Genomic DNA, 18,087 nt, shown 5'->3' on the forward strand with positions numbered 1-18,087 from the left:
CAGCAGCTGGGGAAGCTGCGGTGCGCCCAGCCCCTGCCGGATGGACAGAGGAGACTGGGTGGAGAGACCCAGCGGGCTGCTCTTCGCGACCGAATTCCGAGACGTTAGCAGCTCCGTCCGGCCCCTCTGTTGGGTGGCCACGGTCCTGTGCCGGGGCGATCGGTTCCACGAAGCTTCCGAAACAGTGCAGAGTTCAGGACTCCGCGGGCTGGAGCTATAGGAGGACTCCTGTTACTCAGAACGGGGTTCCGGGATCCCGGGAAAGGGAGGTGTCTGAGCCTGGGTAGACCATGCCTTCCCGTGGGGGCGAGAGGAGCACCCAGGACGCACGGCTCCTGGCCTGCCTTGCAAGTTTGTCTTGTCTCCCGGATCCAAAAACAAGGTTCTAGAGCTGAGTAGAGTGGCGGGGAGGGGACAGGGGATAAGGGAAGATCGAAGGGTGAAGGACCCGGGAGGACAACGGCTCCCGGCCCCGGAGGGCTTTACGGGGAGTTGCGAGGTGTGCGCGAGGCAGCGCCTGCGGGTCAGTGCACCGCCACCGAGTGCAGGGTGGAGGCCGGGCTTGTGAGCGTTTCGCTGGGCGTGGCGGGGCTGCTTTGGCTGGTTGCTGTTTGCGAGGACGTGGGGCTGAGCGAGGGCGGCGAGTTTGATAGCAAGGCGGGGATGGGCGCGGGCAGTGCGGGCAGCGCGGGTACGGCGGCCGGCGTAGGCTTGATGGGCACCGGGATGGCGGGCAGTGTCTGGCCTGCCGCATGGCACAGTGGCTTCAGCGGCACTCCGTAGGCGCTGTAGTCGCCGCTAGCCATGGAGATGGGGGTGGCCGAATCGATCATGCCCGCAGAGCCGTACACGTGTGGCCAGCCGGTGCCCAGCGAGCTGCCCATGGTAGTCAACTGGTTGGGGAGCGGGTAAGCAGCAGGCACTGGCTGCATGGCGGAGAAAGCCAAGCCCCCGGGCATCTTGTATTCCCTCGCGATGATGTTCTCGATGGCGAAGGGGTGCTTGAAGCCGGAGGGCTGCGCCACGCCGCCCAGATTGTAGGCGGCGGCTGGCATCTGGGGCAGGTGCGTGCCAGAAGCGGCCAGTGCACTGAGCCGCAACTTGGCCTGCTGCTGCAGGTACTGCGCGGCGTCGGCCGGCTTACTGGGGGCTAGGTGGTCGGACTTGAGCACCTTGAAGCGCTTTCGACGCCTCAGGAAGCTACCGTTCTCGAACATGTCCCCGCAGCTGGGGTGCAGCGCCCAGAAGCTGCCCTTGCCGGGCTGGTCAGGTCGCCGCGGGATCTTGATGAAGCAGTCGTTGAAGGAGAGGTTGTGGCGCAGGCTGTTCTGCCAGCGCTGCGTGTTCTCTCGGTAGTAGGGGAAGCGATCCATGATGAACTTGTAGATCTCGCTCAGTGGCAGCATCTTTTCGGGTGAGCTCTGAATGGCCATGGCGGTCAGAGAGATGTACGAGTAGGGTGGCTTCTGGTCGCTGTACGTGTTTCGGCCCGGCCGAGGCATCTTCTTGCTGGTCCCCTTCTGGCTCTGAATCGGCGCCGGCCGGCGGAATGCTCTGATCTGGGAGAACGGGGAGAGAAAGGAGGGAAGGGGAGGAACACAAGATGCATAGAGACACCACGAAAGGTTAGCCGGGCCCGGAAGCAGACTTCGGGGTTTGGGTAAGGGCTGCGCGCCGGGTTCGTGGGCGCCCGCAACTTTCTCGCTGGCCGCGCGACCTGGCCTGAGACGCGGGAAGGGAGGCCGGTGAGCCGCGCAAAAGTAGCACGAAAGTTAAGCGGAGCCTGGAACGTGGACAGGGACAGGGATGGCAGGGACGCCAGGGAAATCTGCTCACCTTAAAGTTGCTCCAAGTTATTCGTCCGCATCCGGGATGGCGCCGCTGCACACCACGCTCCCCCTCCGTAAGCGCAGCTGGGGAGCAGTGTCGGGCTTCGGCTGGACTGCGCGCGAACCTGGACGCCGGAGCTGAGGCCCGCAGCGCCCCGCGCTGCGGCCTCCGCGGCGCTCCTGGCTGTGCGTCCCACCAGCTGCCAAGCTCAGAGTCCAGGCGCGCTGGTCGGCAGCAGAGACCTTAGGGGGCTCCGGAGGGCGCTGCTGTGGCTTCGCGGCTCCGCTGAGCTAGGTGGCTGCCTCCATGTCCTCCCTCGAACCATCTGATAGTTTTAAGCGGTGACAGAAGCAGAAAAGACCCCTGTAGCGGCGCTTCATTAATGTGCCACTTCTTAGCTATCATATGACAATCGCCTTGGGAGGAGGAGGGGGGAGGGTAGGAGCTGCGGAGGGAGGGGACTGAGCAGGAGGGAGAGCCTGGCCAGCTCTGGTTTCTTGCACACCTATTTACATGGACACCTCGGCCAATAGGAATCACTTCCAGCTCAAGACTGGGCGATGGCGAAGAGGATCGGCCAGTGGCGGGGAGCGGGACGCGCCGGCCGGTGTGCTCCGGGTGAAGGTATGAGGAGGCGGCGGCTGCGGAGCAGGGAATCCGGCCACCGCTCCAGTCCGCAGACGGAGCTGTCGCGCTGCTGCTGATGTTTGACAAGGAAGTGGCTTGTCTGGGATATTGTTTCCTCCGCATTCTCTCGGGTTTGTATGGTTAGCTAACTTGAAGCCCGGTGTTTCCCTGAATCTGATCCTTTTCCTGAGCTTGGTACTTAGCCGGGAGTTTATTGCTCGGAACCTTAGAAGGAAAATAAGCCCTCCTTTTCTCTGCCCCTCTCCCAACCAGCGCCCTCCCGGCCGAGGCAGCAGGTGATAGGCCTTTGGTTTGACCTTGCTGGCTATTGGCTTCATTTGGGTGTGTAGCTGTTGAGGCTGAAGCGATCCCTTACCAAGTGTGATCGGACAGCCCCATGTGAAGTAAGAGCTCATTTTGAAACTACAGGTATTGGCCCAATTAAAAAGCAACAAAAAGTAAGATGGTCTGTCTGGGCAAGGAGTCAACATGTTTGCTTTCCAAATCGCCTAGGCTGGCAGCCGCGGTGGGTGCAGGCGGGATGTGGACTTGGGGGAGGGCCTGAGTTTGTTTGACACCAGATCACCAGACGCACCGCAGGGTCTCTAGCTTTCTCCAGGTCTTTTCAAACTTTGGCAGCCAGGCGTTTCCTGAAAATTTGCATTTTACTGCCGGAACACCCTCCTCTCCCCCCTCCCCACACTGGGGGGGGGGAATATATTTAGGGCTTAGAGAGCCCAACAAGGGTTACCTGCAGTCCCACTGTAACAACAAAGTGGCCTGAGCTGGCAAAGAATCAGCAAGTTTTCCTGGGCAGGCAGGTGGGGTAGGGAGGGCAGGGGCAAGGGGTGCCTGGGGGTCATGGTGCCTGATGCAGGCTGCTGGCTCCTTTTGGTTGTGGTGCGCATCGGGAGGGCTAAAGGCATCATCATTATTATCATTATCATCATTGCCTTCGTCGTCATCATCATCAGATTCCTATGAAATAAATAGTGAGTTGACACCGCCTGCATGCTACCAGCCGTCAGCCGACTCCAGGGGTTCCCACGCCTTTCTGCGCCTTTCATCAGGTTCATAACTCGGTACCCTGGATAGACATAAAATCACCTCTGTGGAGTCCGGAAATGTGAGAGCTCCTTTTTCTCCAATCCCCCCCCCCACTCCCGCCACCTCACAAGAGGAGTGGAGGAGGGGTGGATGGTGTTCTGACATTTTAAGTGGTACTGGAGCATTGTAAGGGGAACTGTTTTAGGTTGGCATGGAAAAAAAAAAAGATCTTGTAGCAGAAGCACACAACAAGCACACAAAACTTCATTAACCACATTGCAGCGGCGGTCAATAACTCACCAAAACGTAACTTAAACACGACGAATTTAGAAGATTAAACAATTTCATGAATATTGAAATGGCTGTCGTGTCTGGGTTGCCTCACTTGAGATGCAAGCGCACGTTTTTCAATATTAACAGAAGTGCTTCAAGAAAAGGAATAATGTCACCTTTTTAATTCTCAAATAAATAAATAAATAAGTAACGGGGAAGAGGGGGAGAATGGGGGAAGGAAACTGACCAGTCCTGGGTGGGGGGAGGATGGGCTGGCTAGGGAAGGACAGATAAAGGTGTTGCCCTTTTCCAAAGCGGAACCAGCCCCATGGGGGGAGGCGTGGGGGTGGAGAGCCTGGGTCTGGAGCGGCAGAACTCGCCCCAGCAGCGTGGTGCACACTTCAGCGTCTAACCAGGTGCGATGTTTAGATGCCACTGACCTGGTTGGGCTCAAGGGTCCTGGGGTGGGAAGAGCTGCAGCGTTCATTCGAGGAGCTAGGAAGCCTGTTGGAGAAGGGCTGTGTCTACCGAATGGAAGACTGTGGCCCAGCGCTTCTCTGCTCCAGTCCACAACTGGCCTTGGCAGTCTCCTATGGCAGAGGCAGGAGCGCTCGTGGGCTGGGAAAGGAGCTGCCTCGGAGCTGCCAGGAATTTTTAGGGTTCGCTTAGCAAATAGATGCATCAGGGCACACTCATCTGTAGGGTTGGTACCTTTGGGATTGGAACCGCAGGAATGCTCCTGTGACAGCAAGGATAGGTCTTTTCTACATCAAACGCTTGGATGCCTGAGGAGGGTGGGGAATGCAGAGTTTTCTTATTTCAACAGCTGGCATTTTGTTGTCTTGCCAAAGGCCATTGGCTGTTGAAATCGTAGCTCTGAGTAAATGGAAGATTAAAAAAAAGTTGGAATAAAGCTTTGTCCATCTCCCCAAGACAGTTGTCACCCTTAAGTATCTGTGTTTGAGGCAGCAGCAAACTTTGGCAACCCTGGGAGTCAGAGTTGAGGCACGTTGGGAACATCCAGTGGGAATTAAGTAAACAGAACCTGGGGAGGACCAGTTCACCCTTGGGTGCAGAGCCAAGTTGGGAGACCTATAAAACCTAGGTTTTGCGACAAAGTTCTATCTTACTGCTGGAGATTCAGCTGCAAAGGGGGGTGGGGAACTGTTGGGGCAGGGAGGATTTGCATGTTATTTACAGCATTTTAAGACTGGTGTTCGGGAGAGGAGGAGGGGAGGAGCACTTTCCAGAAATCTTGAAAAGTGCATCAGAGTCTATTGTACAGAATCCAAAGCAAACAGAAGCATGGGGTGGAGTGGGGGACGCAATCCGACCCGGACGCTTACAGACTTGTTGGGAAAACTATATAAAATACACATAAGTCAATTATACCCATGTGCAAACCAAATGGAAATCTTCGCGGAATAGCTATTCATCGCCTCCCCAGAGGCCACCGGCCACCTTTCTGCTTGGAGAGTTCGCAATGGCCTCTTTTCCCACAAGCTGGACCACACACGGCTACGGATTTTGTAATAATTTATGCTAATTTCCCACCATAAATCCACAATTCGCTTCAGTGGCACCAGGGCTGCTAGGGGAGTAGAAAGGAGACAGAGGGGTGACATACAATATTGATTTTGATTCCTTGGGTTGTCAAGCAGGTGTGTGTGTGTGTGTGTGTGTATGAGAGAGCTGAGTGAATGTGCAGGAAGGGTGGGACTGGGGGAGGGGAAGGAAGCTCCTGGAGTAGGAAAACCGTTGATGGGCCCTCCGCCAGTGCCTGTGTCCCCACTCCAGAAGCCGGTTTGTTAATATTTACCAAACAGTGACAAGGGAGGAGGGTGGGAGGGGAGGGAAAGTAGCCGCAGTTTCGGAGGGTTTCCTAGGCGCCAACAACAATCTCCGCCATCCCCACTTGGGAAAGTGGACTTGCTGCCTGAAGCGCTCCAGGCGACCCCTACCTTCTGCTTTCCCCTCTTCCAGTCACCCCTGCCCTGCCCTGCCCTGCCCTCCTCTCCTCTCCACCCTCACTCCCCCATTTTCCCCCACCAAACTGACAATCTAATATGATGCCACAGAGTTTGAGGGAGACGAAGGTCCACGGCTGGCGCTTTGCCCACTTTCAGGATTTAGGACCTAGGGGGTCTGGGCCGCCCCAGCTTCCCGGGGCGCCTCCCGCGTTTGACCAAGTGCTAGGCTCCCTCTGGGAACGCGCGTTAAAGCAGCGCACCGCTTTGTCCCATCAGTCACTCTTCCCCAAATCTGCACTTTGGTGGCGTGAAACGACTTAGCTTTCTTTTCAAAAGGATTTTGTTCCCGGGCTATTCAGCACTAAAACAAACTCCCTCAGCCTGTCAGCGGTCAATTAAAAAAAATGGCTGTCCTGCGTCCTGAATATTTCTAGGCTGTTTGTCCTAGGAAGCCTTGAGTCCCCTCACCTTCCATCCCCCCGCCACCCCCCCACTCCTGCCTGCCCCTCTGTGCCAGCCACACCGCCAGGCTTCACATTCCGGATCGGAGCCCATTCTATTCCGAGCCCATAGGGAACTTGCCGGCCCAGATCTCTTGGTCTGGCAGGGGGCGAGGAGGGGGGGCGCTGGGCACCTGCAACTGGGCGGGGCACGTGTCAGGGGAATCTTTCCACCACGCTTCCTACCACCGCCCAGGGAACTCTGCTGACCACTCGCAACAGACTGGGTGTGAGACCTTGCGTCGGGGAGCACAGGTTTCCCTGTGGGCTGGGAAGGACTGCGTGCCCCGCTCCAATCCCTGTCCCAGGAGTTGCAAGGCTGCTTCCCGAGGGCGCGTGGTTGCGGATTAGCCCGGAATAGCAGTGGCAGGATTGGTGGTGACTGGGCCAGCTGGGGATTGGAATTTTAGCTCAGAACGGGGAGGTTCAGAATAAACTTTGGATGTGTGGTCATTGCTTAAAAGGAGTTCTTTCTCCTGGTTCTGTCTTGCTGACGTCTAAGAAAAGCAAGAGTCTCCATTTCTCGCTTTACTCCCATCCAAAGGTGGGGAGGACTGACCCCACTCCAGGGGTGCCCCTTCCCTAGTCCCCAGGTGTCGGTAGGGTCCCTGGCTATGTTCTAAGACACCTGCAGTTGTCTTGATTGTGCCCTTCAAGCAAGTCTGTCTTTCTGCAGCCCCTGCAGAGATTCTGGAAGACCCAGTTTCCCCTCCACCTCAGGCACAAAACAAACAGCAGCCAGAGATAGGTGCTGGGCCCACTTGGCCCCCATCGGCAAGAAGTGCCAAGCCTCAGCTCCCAAGGAGAGGGTGATTTCAATGCTTGTGAAAACAACCCCTTTGCCTGCCCAGCACCCTGCCCTCTCTTTGGAATCAGTTCGCTAAATACCATTTGGTGTTTGCTTTGCTGGGGTTCTCAAGACATTACAACTTCAGCTTCCAAACCCAGTCCCTCCTTTACACAACAAACAGTTGCATAGCTTGATATTGGGTATTACCAAGCCCACAGATGCATTTGTCTCAAAAAGTATTTACTGAACGTTGGTGCAAGGATCTTTGGTTGTGATTGCTCTTGCTGAGTCGTCTCTGTAAGTTTGGCTGTACACGGTGTAAAATAGAAGCAGCAATTCAAATCTATTATTATTATTATTATTATTATTGGAGGAAATATTGCTAAAGCCACCTTAGTATTGAAGGGATTAACTCGCTTTTTCTCCCAGCCCCTAACTCTGGGGTTAAGACAGCAGTAGATCAACTGTATAATGTGTGCACTGTTCGCTCATTTGTACAAGCAGAACAAAGGTTGGACTAAGCCAAATTGCATTGCACTTGTGAACCGAGTCCCGATGTGAAGTATCTTTTACAGCAGGGGGAATGAGAACAATTTCGTGTATGTCTAAAAGGGAATAACAAAGCCACTTTCTCGAGCATCTCAAAGTGAAGTAGCGAGGCGTGACATTCCCAGGGTGAGGAGGGACAAAAGCAGGGTCAGGGGGATGAAAAAGAGAATCAAACAGCCACTTTCACATGTCTGCCCTCAACTGCTGCACCTCTCCATAATAGGAAACAAATGTTGTAAAAGGGGGAATTGCTCCCATTCATTCAAAATAGCAAATGATAGCTAAACAACATTGTCAAAACTGAATCAACTTCTGTGCAGTACCACCCAGAAAAAGGTATTGTGCTTTGTTTAATAGCAGGGTGGAGCAAAGGGTCTTTTTTTTTTTTTTTAAGTAGGGAGGGAGAGAGAAAAAATTACCCTATACTTTTTTCTCTCAGTTCTTACTCAAAATTATTTGTTTAGATTTGTTAAAGCAGCATTGCCGTCTGGGCACCTACTCTTTAAGTTGTTATTTTTTGAGGGAGAGAACTTTTAGGAAAGCAGAAACAAGAAACAAGAGGGTGTTTTCAGCCCTGTCAAGTGTTTACAAGTTTCCAAGGAGTGAGGGTGATGGTTTTAAACAAATAAGATACTGACCACAATATCCAAGGAAGTCATGGGCAGTAGGCTCAAATATCCTTTGCTTATACGCGTGATAAAATTGGTTCTGCAGAGAGGGACTGCGACCTCTGACATGAAGGCTGTTTTGCACCCTCAGTATTTATCTGTATGTGTAGATGCATGGAGTGCCGTCATCCATCCACCTCCCTGCTGGAGTTTGTTTTAAAACCAGGTAGCCTCTAGGTCTGTAGTCCTAAGCCCCAGCTTCTGCTCGCTTTGTTCAGGCTGACCGCGGGAGGACAGCCTAACCCGGTGGATGTGTGCACTGCGTGTTCTCTTAATGGCAGAACAGGTTTCCCGGAAGACTGCAAGAGCCTTCACTTGTATTAACTCGCCATATTCCTGGGAAGCTTAAAATTATTTGATGACTCTCCAATTCTCTCTCTCTCTCACTCTCTCTCTCTCTCTCTCTCTCTCTCCTTCTCTCTGTCGCTGCTTCTCGCTTTTTCTTTCGGCTTTTTTTTGTCTCCATTCCTCCCCCGTTGAGCTGCCACCCACAAAGCAGGTTTGAAAAAGAAAAGAAAGAAAGCGGCTGATCCTTACTGGCCTCCCCCGACTAAGAATGGCTGCGGGGCGGAGCCTGGGGGGTGGCTCTAGGAGCCTTCAGTCCCACCATAGCGGGCCCTTCTGCTCATTCGGAGCTCACCTGGGACCCTGGTTTCACTGCAGTCCCCTCTCCCTACGTGTCGACCTCCTGTGGTGCGCCCGCACCCACTTCCTCGCCCTCGCCAGGCTGGACTCAGTTGGCCCAGTTAACTGATGGGAGGGGGAAGCCAGCTTGGCCCGCGGGCTTTCCAACGCCCCTGTTCCACTTCCTGGTCTATCCCCCAAAACACGCATCCCCTTCTCAACCCCTCCCTCCCCTCTCCAACTTTATTCGGAGCCTCCAGTTTTCTTGAGACCCCGGTTTGGAGGCGCACAAACTTGTCCAGGAGTGCACAGCCGGGTTTGGAGTCTCCGAGATGGGAGTGGGGGGCTATTTCCTACAATTTCTAGCCGGCCTCACCCAACAGAAGAAGGGAAGGAGGGAGAGTGCAGGGGGACAGAAAACCCAGGCAAGTGTCCTTCTCTCGCCCGCGTCACCTGCCATCTTAGAGCGCCTAAACCGCAAGAGGAGGGAGGTAGCTGGAGACCAAGTCAGATAACCGCTAACCCGACCTGGCGTGGATTCTGAGCGATTCTTAGCTGGCCTGGGCACTTGCGAAGGTGACTGCAAGTGTTTACTGCTCCAGCTCCAGCGACTCCAAAAAGCGCCACCGCTCCCTTCCCCCATCCTTACACTGACCGCTTGCATTTACCTTTCAATTTTTTGTTTGGAAAAAAATTGGAAGCTTGTGTTCGCCCTACTACATTTTAGAGCATTGTTCCGTTTCCCTTCCCTCCATCCTTCCTCTCGTAGGTGAGTCTGGCAGCTGGTGACTGTTGGTGCCGATGGTTGTCCCTGTCTGTAGTGAGGTCCTTTGCCTTCTCCTCCCCTGCCAGCCGCAAAGAACCTCTCCTGTCACCTCGAAACCCCTGTCTCGGTCCCCAGTCTTTAAGGGACGCTTCCGGACACGGGGGGGGGGGCGGGGGAAGAGTGTTGAACTTTCTGTCTGGTTGGTCCATCTTTTTTTTAAAACTTATTATTATTTTCTTTGTTGAATCAGTACATAAACAAGGTAAAATAAGTGAGCCAAACACCGGGAGGCGGCTGTGTCCCTTTCTCCGGAGGCTGTTATCCGTTTTTCTCCATTGCACCAAGGAAGCCTGGGGCCTTTCCAGCTTGCCCCATCCGGTGGATGGTTCGTAACTCGGGTTTCCCTTCACGCCCGCTGGCCAGCGACCTGTTGACGACTCGCAGAGCCCGGGCGCGAAGCTCCGTGTGGAAGTTGGTTATGTAAACTGCTAGTGTATTTCACATTATCATCGCGTTATCTGGAGGCAATGTAGATTTTCTAAAGATCTAATGAATAAACAACCAGCAACTGCTGGCGGTGTAATTTACATTGTTAATGCCTACATGTGTATAATAAATATGCATTTGTATGCCTTCAAATAAACTCACGAGTTTCTAACCTGTGGTGATTTTTCCCACCCTGCTTCCACCCCAAAAGAAGGGAGGGGGAGCTCGTCTTTCCAAAGAACTGAAGCTTATTTTAGCGACGCGGTTTGGTTAAATGTGGCTCGGCTGTACCCTCCAAGGTAGCAAAAGGTAAAGTCTGGCCGTCCCTCCTACCTGCGGGGCCAAGCTGGGCTGGGGCGCCTAGGTCCAGAGATTGCATCCCGGACCTTGGCTGCGTGGCTTTGGGGAGCGCAGTACTTCCCGACAGACTACCAGAGCACTATGCTCAACACCTAGGCATCCGCTCCTGAAAAGGGCAGCAGCAAGCGCTAGCCACTTATCTCGAATCTCGACCTGGATTGGGGGACTTGGGGAGCTAGTGGCTTCTCTGAGCCCTGGGGACGCTGCCTCCCCACGGACCTTTGGAGACAGCGGCGGGAGACCGCAGAGAGGAACGCGAGGGCGTCGGGCCGGAGACTGCCCCGCGCCCGTTCGCGCAGGTAGGGGCAACCCCACCGAGGACAGCTGGAACGCAGACGCAGTCCGGCGCCCTGGCCTCGGTGTCCCGCGGGCTTGGGGCCGGGCCGGACTTGTCTGCCGCTTCCTGAAACCTGACGTCTCGTCTAGGTCTGCGCGTCCCACACCACTTATTTCTGCCTGGTCGCTGACTCTTGATGCCTCGCCTGCACCAACCAGGTGCCACTTTCTTAGTGCGCTCCGAGGCAAGCGTCTCATCCTTCTCCGTCCTAGATCTGGAATACATTATTTTAATTAAGTCTATGGCGATTTACTTTCCTCTGAGATCTATTCCATGGTGCAATTAGGAACGTATTGGTGCTAGCTCGTATGAATATTCAGGAGCGTGTCAATTAATTAGCAGACAGAGGAATCTCATTATAGTGCTCAAAACCCTTTTAGTGTTAAGCGGAATTAAGGGGGTATTTGGCAATGCAGTGGATTAGTGAATATTTTACTGTGCACTCATTTAACTTCATTATCATAGCACTTAAACAACTCTGATTTTATTAATTAAGTTGCTCATTAATTTGTCCAAAAAGGATGAAAGTTTTCATCTGCCACCCAATAACTTGGAAAGTAAACTTTCGGCCCTCTCAGGCTTCGCTCCTGGCCAGAGAGGAGGACAGATGGCGATTCGTACACCCCAAAGCGGAGATGCGCACCCCTTTCCCCTCGGCTCCGGGTCTTCGGGAAACCCAGGCGCTTCGGTTCCCGGGAATCTCCAGGAGCAGCCGGGTAGTCTGAATGAGAGAGTCGGACGGCCGCGCAGCACGTCCGTTTTCAGTCTCCCTAGGCAGGCTTGGAAACCGGAGACGTTCTGCAATATGAAAAAATAAAATAAAATAAGAAAGCCTGTCACTGGCTCCTGGGAATGAGGATGTCTGCGAGAGAACCGTTTGTTTCCACACCCGGGCAGTGTCCGCCGGTTACTGCCGGCCCAGGCAATGGTGCATCCTGGGGCTCGCGGTTTCTCGAAGGTGCGCGCAGAACACACTGCCTCGTGGGGTCAGCTACAGCATCGCCCCCTAAGGGCCAGCTAGGTATGAGTCCTATGCCCCTGGCCACCTGGAGTTCCGTTGCTGGACCGGTGCCCCAGTCACTCTTCTGGTCACCCACCCATGTGCGGCTCACACCCACCTCCACCTCCCTCGCCCCTCCTTCAAAGGTTAGAAAGACAAATATTAAAATTACGTGCACAAAGGGAACTGATAAAGACAGCCCAAATTAATATGCATGTAAAATTAATTAGCTGTATTTCGTGACATCAAAATAAGTACCTGGGAAGCAGCACACCTTCTGGGCATTGGGAACATATGCTGGAATTAGAGTTAATTGACTAATTACATAAATTAGGCATTAATTGTGCAACACATCAAGTGTAAAAGATGTCTCAATTAATTGTGTATAAATTATCAGGTGAAATGGGGCACTGGTCCGTCCAGGATTCAGGTCTTCCAGCCACCTTCCTCGTTAGGGCCCCTAAGTCAGACATGGAGGATGCACGAGTGACAACTAGCTGGCACGGGAGGAGACGGCATTGGGATCAACAAGCTGCTGGGCTGCCCGTGACACAGGCTGATGACCCCAGGCCATGGGTAATATGGAGACACCCCTGCCCTCATTAAAATCAATTATGTGCCGTTACATTGATTAGCTTTTGTCAGAAAGAGGAGCTAGGCAGAGCTATCCACTTGGTGCATCTCGCATTGACTCATCTGCTTTTACTGGTACCTGGGTGAGACCCCTCCCTCCCTCAGTTTCCCGCTTGAACTCAGTAGGATGTCAACATTTTCATATTTGACCCCAGTTCCTCATCTGTTTGGACTATGTCCTGGAGGTCCTGGGCACCTGGCTTCTCTTGATGATCCACATCCTGATGTGATCACCATCACTTTAATTCTTACCCAGAAATCCAACCTCCATGATGCCAAGTGGATTTTGAGGTAAACTTATCCCCAAGTGGCAAGATCTGAATCAATAACCCATACGTTTCCTTGGAGGATTGATCTGCCCCAGTGCCCATCTCTCCTGCCATGGCTCATCTCTCTCTCCTTAGGGCCAAAAGAGCAGAGTAAGTGGAGTATGGTCAATTTGTTTGATTTTTTTTCTGCAGCACCTCAGTAACTCCCCCACACATACCATCAATGCGAACACTTGTTTTGCCTTTCAAACAGTTTTATGGTTGGTGATATATTAATATCTTTGGCTATGACTTTCCCCTATGTTCTCTCCATAGTTTAAGTGGGGCTGGGGCTCGGCCCCATAAGAAGCACTCTCATTTGGGTAGTGGACAAAAGAAATCCTCCTGAATTCCTAGCACAATTGACTATGGGCTCTTCACACAGATTGCCACCAAGTCCAGCGCGGTTTGGTTTCTGTTGAGAGACAAATTTCTTGGCAACTGCAGGAGCCGTCATCGGGAACTTGATAGTTTGTAAAAATAGCTGAAGTTACCAACCCATCTCTCACTCCTCACCCCACCTCATTCCTCCAGCTCCCTTCTTCATAGACTCCCAAGTTGGAATCTTTTTTTTTTTTTCTCTTGTACCAAAAGCAAACACAGGAAGTGGAAGGGTATCCTGAAGAAATACTCATTGATGATTTAAACTCTTCAGGCTGCCTCAGTGACAATCTTTGCAATAGTTCTACGCCAAGAAACGGATGGAGCCCAGGTTTATGGAGACATTTGTTTTGATGTGGAGACTGCCTGTGGTAGGCAGATGCTGTAGGTACGTGAGGGAGATGTTGACAAGTGGATAATTGTCATCGCAACTAAAACAGTCACTTTGTTTACAGTTGGGCATGATTAATTGAGAGCCAAAAGGACAACAGCACTAAAGTTGCCATCCCAGCTTGGAGGAGGACTGTGTGTGTCTGCGACTTGTTGGCCAATGACTGGCTCTGCCAGCAACTTGAAGCAGCAGCCAGCTGGGGAGGTTGATGCGCTTTGTTACTCTCCATTTGGGAGGGCATTTTTTTTTTATTTATTGCCAAATTTATGGAGTTGGATTTGGAACCTTTGCTTTCTTCCTGATTAGCTAAATTTTACATTTCTTTTGCTAAGGCTACTCTTCTCCTGTTCCTTCATTCTCTTCTTACAAGGTAACTCATTTAATGTGAAATGTTTGTCAAAATGAGCCAGATACGGTAAGCCCAAACTGATGCTGTCAAACAAGGCTTTTAAGTGCCACTGTCAGACTTCAGGTTGTAGGAGACTTTCTAGGGCACTAATAAATGGCAAGACCGGATTCTGGTAAACATCTTATAATAGTTCAACACCATAAATGTTAATGTAACAGCGATAGGTCTTTCTTTCCAGGCATAGTATAGGGTTTATGTACAATAAATGAGTTTTTACGTTTTGTGGATTTTTGTGTATTTTCTTTTTTTCTGTTCTTTTGGATTCAAGGAAGAAGGACTCAAGATTCTGTTCTTTTTGGACTCTGTTCTTTTGGCCAATGGCTCTCTGGTAAGTTGTCCTACTGTATGTGCAGACATAGGCATTGATTGCCTTGGATGACTCCTTTGGATGCATTGAGTTGTAGCAGCCTATAAATGGGAATTTTTTATATTTTAATATGATGCCTAATGAAGTTCAAAACAATGAACGGAAAGGAATTAGAAATATATTTGGATCATTAATGATTCCATTAAACTTGGTGTTATTGTCCTATTATAAGGACGGATACAGAAATACAAGCCAGGTGAATTAAATGCAAACCAGGACTTACTTGGGCTGCTAGAAGAAAGCTTGGGGAAGGGGCAGGGACAATTCTTGGATTTATCATCTCACTCTGGGAGCTTCTGAGTAAAAGCAAAACAGTCTAGTGGGGAATTAGACACACACACACACACACACACACACACACACTCACAGTCTAGCATTGTACAAAGAAACCTGAGTTCGGCCTTGGGTCTCTTGCACTGAGTTTTGAAGGCTTATGGCTAATGTGCTTTTCTTTTTACGTGAGACATAGAGCAGTTTCTGTGTGGAAAATTTGACAGCTCTTTCTTTCTGTCTATATCAGGAGAAACAACTGAGCTTGGTCCCTTAGCCTCCGAGGGCCAGTTGGGTGGCTCGCAAGGGTAGGGCCCCAGGAGATTCAGTTGCTTTTCCTGGTTGAGACTGGATATTGCTTTGGGGATTATCTATTTGTGAGGATACTTGTCAGGGCTTCTAGAATCTGCAACTATCAGGATGAAGTAGCTAAAATGATGTCTCCATCTGCATGTCCCTAAGTCTTTATAAAACCTGAGAAGTTGGGCAGCCTGCTTCTCTATTCTCCTTCCTTCTTACTTCCTTCTTATTCTTCCCAAAGCATTTAGGAGGAATAATTCAATTATAGGATTTTAAAGGACAAAGCAGGGGTCTGAAAAATTCATTTTAGGAATTTAAATTTCAGTTAGCAATAAATAAATAATCCAGGATCAGCATCGGCTGCTGAAATTGGAGGTTTTGTGTCATAAACTCTATGATTTTTCCAGGTCATTTAAATGTGCTGATAGTGGGCCTGTCCTCTCTATTTTAACTACAGATTGAAAATATTTGGAAAACAATTGCATCTGCTGCATGTGTGTAAGCATTTCTTCTTTAGCATTATTCTCTAGACAATATAATATACCAGTGAGTTACACAGGGTTTACAATACATTAGATAATGTGTGTAATTTAGACTTGATTTAAAGTACAGAGGATATGAGAGGTGGGTGTGGGTTATACATAAATACCATATTGTTAGATATGAGACAATTTTTAATTTATTTTTTATTTCTATTTGAACACTAAGAATTGCTGGCATGTGGCACATTTTTTAAAGATATATTTATTTTTTTTATTGGAAAAGCAGATTTACAGAGAGAAGGAGAGAAAAAGAAGAAAGATCTTCCTTCTGTTGATTCACTCCCCCAAGTGGCTGCAACTGCCAGAGCTGAGCCGATTCAAAGCCAGGAGCCAGAAGCCTCTTCTGCGTCTCCCACATGGGTGCAGAGTTCCAAAGCTTTAGACTGTCCTTTACTGCTTTCCCAGGCCACAAGCAGGGAGCAGGATGGGAAGTGGAGCAATCAAGTTTAGAATTGTTGCTCATATGGGATCCTGGTACTTGTACGGCAAGGACTTTAGCCGCTAGGCCACCACACTGGGCCCATGAGACAATTTTTAAAAAATTATTTATTTGAAAGGTAATGTTGAGAGGAAGAAGGGGCATAGTCCAAGAGACAAGAGAGAAAGGGAGAGAAAGATTGATTTTTCATCTGTTAGTTTACTCCCCAAAAAGCCAAAACAGCTGGGGCTAAATCAGGCTGATGCCAAAAGCCAGGAATCAGGAACTCTGTCTGAGCATCCTACTTGGATGGCAGAGACCCAGGCACTTGGACAATCTCCAGTTCTTCCCAAATGCATTAATCAGGAACCGGATTGGAAGCAGAACAGCCAAGACTCCAGTATATGATGCTGGCATTGGACACAATGGCTTAATCCAGTGTACCACAACATAGGTCCCCACAATAGGGATTTGAATATTTTAGATTCTGATATCAGTGTGGGTTCTGGAGCCAATCCATTCAGTTACCAAGGGATGACTACATCGTTATTTGACTCACATGGTGACCTACATGGGAATGGACTGCATGAATAAAAATGGCTAACTGCTATTCAGTGCTTTATAGTAGGCCAACAGTCCTTGAATGTGTAATGCTGGGACTGTGGTCTTCTTTGAGACATGAGCCCATGAGGTTAAAACTGTCTTCATAATACTACTAAGCTCATAAATACCTTTTATGCCCTTGTACAGTGGGATTTTCCAGAAGTTTCATTTCATGTGGTTTTTGAAAGATTGAATGGGAGAAAGAGGTTTAAGAATCCAGTGTCTTCTGTGAAGCCAGGCATTAAATAGACTTGCACAAATGTAAATCAGTGGTACTCTTCATACTAAGTATCTGTTTACCCATTTGTTTTGGAAAAATATGGTAATTTTTATTTAAAATAGGTTATTTGTATGAACATGGGATGTATGTATTATTTTAAAATGTGACTAGGGGCAGGCATTGTGCTACAGGGACTTCAGCTGCTGCTTGGGCCTGCTGCATCTCGTTTCTCTGGCCCAGTTTCTGTCCTGGCTGGTCTGCACTGTTGAAATCCAGCTTCCTGCTATTGAGCCTGGGAGAGAGTTATGACATCCCTGGTGCTTGATTCCCTGCCACCCAAGTGGAAGCCTCGGAGGTCATGCCTGACTCCTTGTTTCCTTCTAGCTCAGCCCTGGCTGTTGTTGACATTTGAGGACTGAACCAGTGCATGAGAAAATCTCTTCCTGTCACTCTGCCTCTTCAAATAAATAAATAAATCTTACGTGGATTAGTATGTATTATAACATTTTCTTTTCACATCTAATACACTGTATGTCTACAGACTGTGCTACCATCCTCGCTTGACAGATAAGCTAAAAAAGGCAAGGAAAGAGCTGGCAGTGTTTCTAATAGGACGTGAGACAAGGTGGCAGATGAAATTTCTCTGCTTCCAATTGGAGATTTGACTTATATTAAATCAGTAAATTTAAGATATCCTGTAAATGTCCCCCTTTTGGGTAGTTGACTAACTGGCTGGATGAAAGAGAACTGGCTTCCTCTACCCACTTGAGATACCTTTAAATCTACAACTGAAAATTTGAGCATTATAAGGAGTGGCAAAGAGAGCATTATCCACCAGAGGTGGGAACACTGCTTCAGAAGAATTTAAAAATAATCTGTCCTGTTTAGGTATTCTTGTTATGAAATCCATTCCATTGCACTATATATCACAATGAAGTTCAACAAATAGGTCAGTCAGTTAATTCAGAGAATATTTTCTTTTTAAATTATATATACATATATATATAAAATTTTATGACACAGTTTCATAGGCTCTGGGATTCCCCCACAGAAAGTATTTTTTAAAGATTTATGAGTTATGGAGGAAAGATGAGAGACAGAGAATCTTCCATGCACTGGTCTACTCTCCAAATGGCTGCAATAGCTAGAGTTGAATTGGTCTGAAGCCAGATGCCAGAAGCTTCTTCTGGTTCTTCCACATGCATGTGGAGGCCCACCCAACCACTTGGGTTATGCTTACTGCTTTACCAGGTAAATTAGCAGGGTGTTGGATGGGAAGTGGGGCTGCCAGGATTAGAACTGGCACCCATGTAGGATCCCAGTGCATGCAAGGTGAGCACTTTGGCCGCTAGGCCATCGTGCTGGGCCCTGCTATATTGTTTTAATTACTGTGCCTTTATAGTAAATCTTGATATCAG

General features: G+C 50.0%; 1 protein-coding gene and 1 long non-coding RNA gene across 2 annotated transcripts; both read right to left on the reverse strand.

The window, feature by feature from the left end:
- Positions 1-496: 496 nt before the first annotated feature.
- Positions 497-2,242, reverse strand: FOXB1 (forkhead box B1). Its single transcript, XM_004578030.2, has 2 exons — positions 1,837-2,242; positions 497-1,559 (listed from the first exon to the last, which is right to left on the reverse strand). The coding sequence occupies exon 2, from the start codon at positions 1,500-1,502 to the stop codon at positions 525-527; it is 978 nt and encodes a 325-aa protein (XP_004578087.1). The 5' UTR covers positions 1,503-1,559; positions 1,837-2,242; the 3' UTR covers positions 497-524.
- Positions 2,243-3,726: 1,484 nt separating this feature from the next.
- Positions 3,727-10,709, reverse strand: LOC131480453 (uncharacterized). The gene is made up of 3 exons (XR_009245539.1): positions 10,464-10,709; positions 4,489-4,562; positions 3,727-3,929 (listed from the first exon to the last, which is right to left on the reverse strand). It is a non-coding gene; the product is annotated as an uncharacterized LOC131480453 (long non-coding RNA).
- Between the last annotated feature and the right edge of the window lie 7,378 nt (positions 10,710-18,087).

Source organism: Ochotona princeps, chromosome 6 (genome assembly GCF_030435755.1).
Source record: "Ochotona princeps isolate mOchPri1 chromosome 6, mOchPri1.hap1, whole genome shotgun sequence".
NCBI lineage: Eukaryota > Metazoa > Chordata > Mammalia > Lagomorpha > Ochotonidae > Ochotona > Ochotona princeps.

Excerpts from the sequence above, each read along its gene's own strand:
- FOXB1 (XM_004578030.2), bottom strand. The coding sequence starts at position 1,502 with ATGCCTCGGCCGGGCCGAAACACGTACAGCGACCAGAAGCCACCCTAC.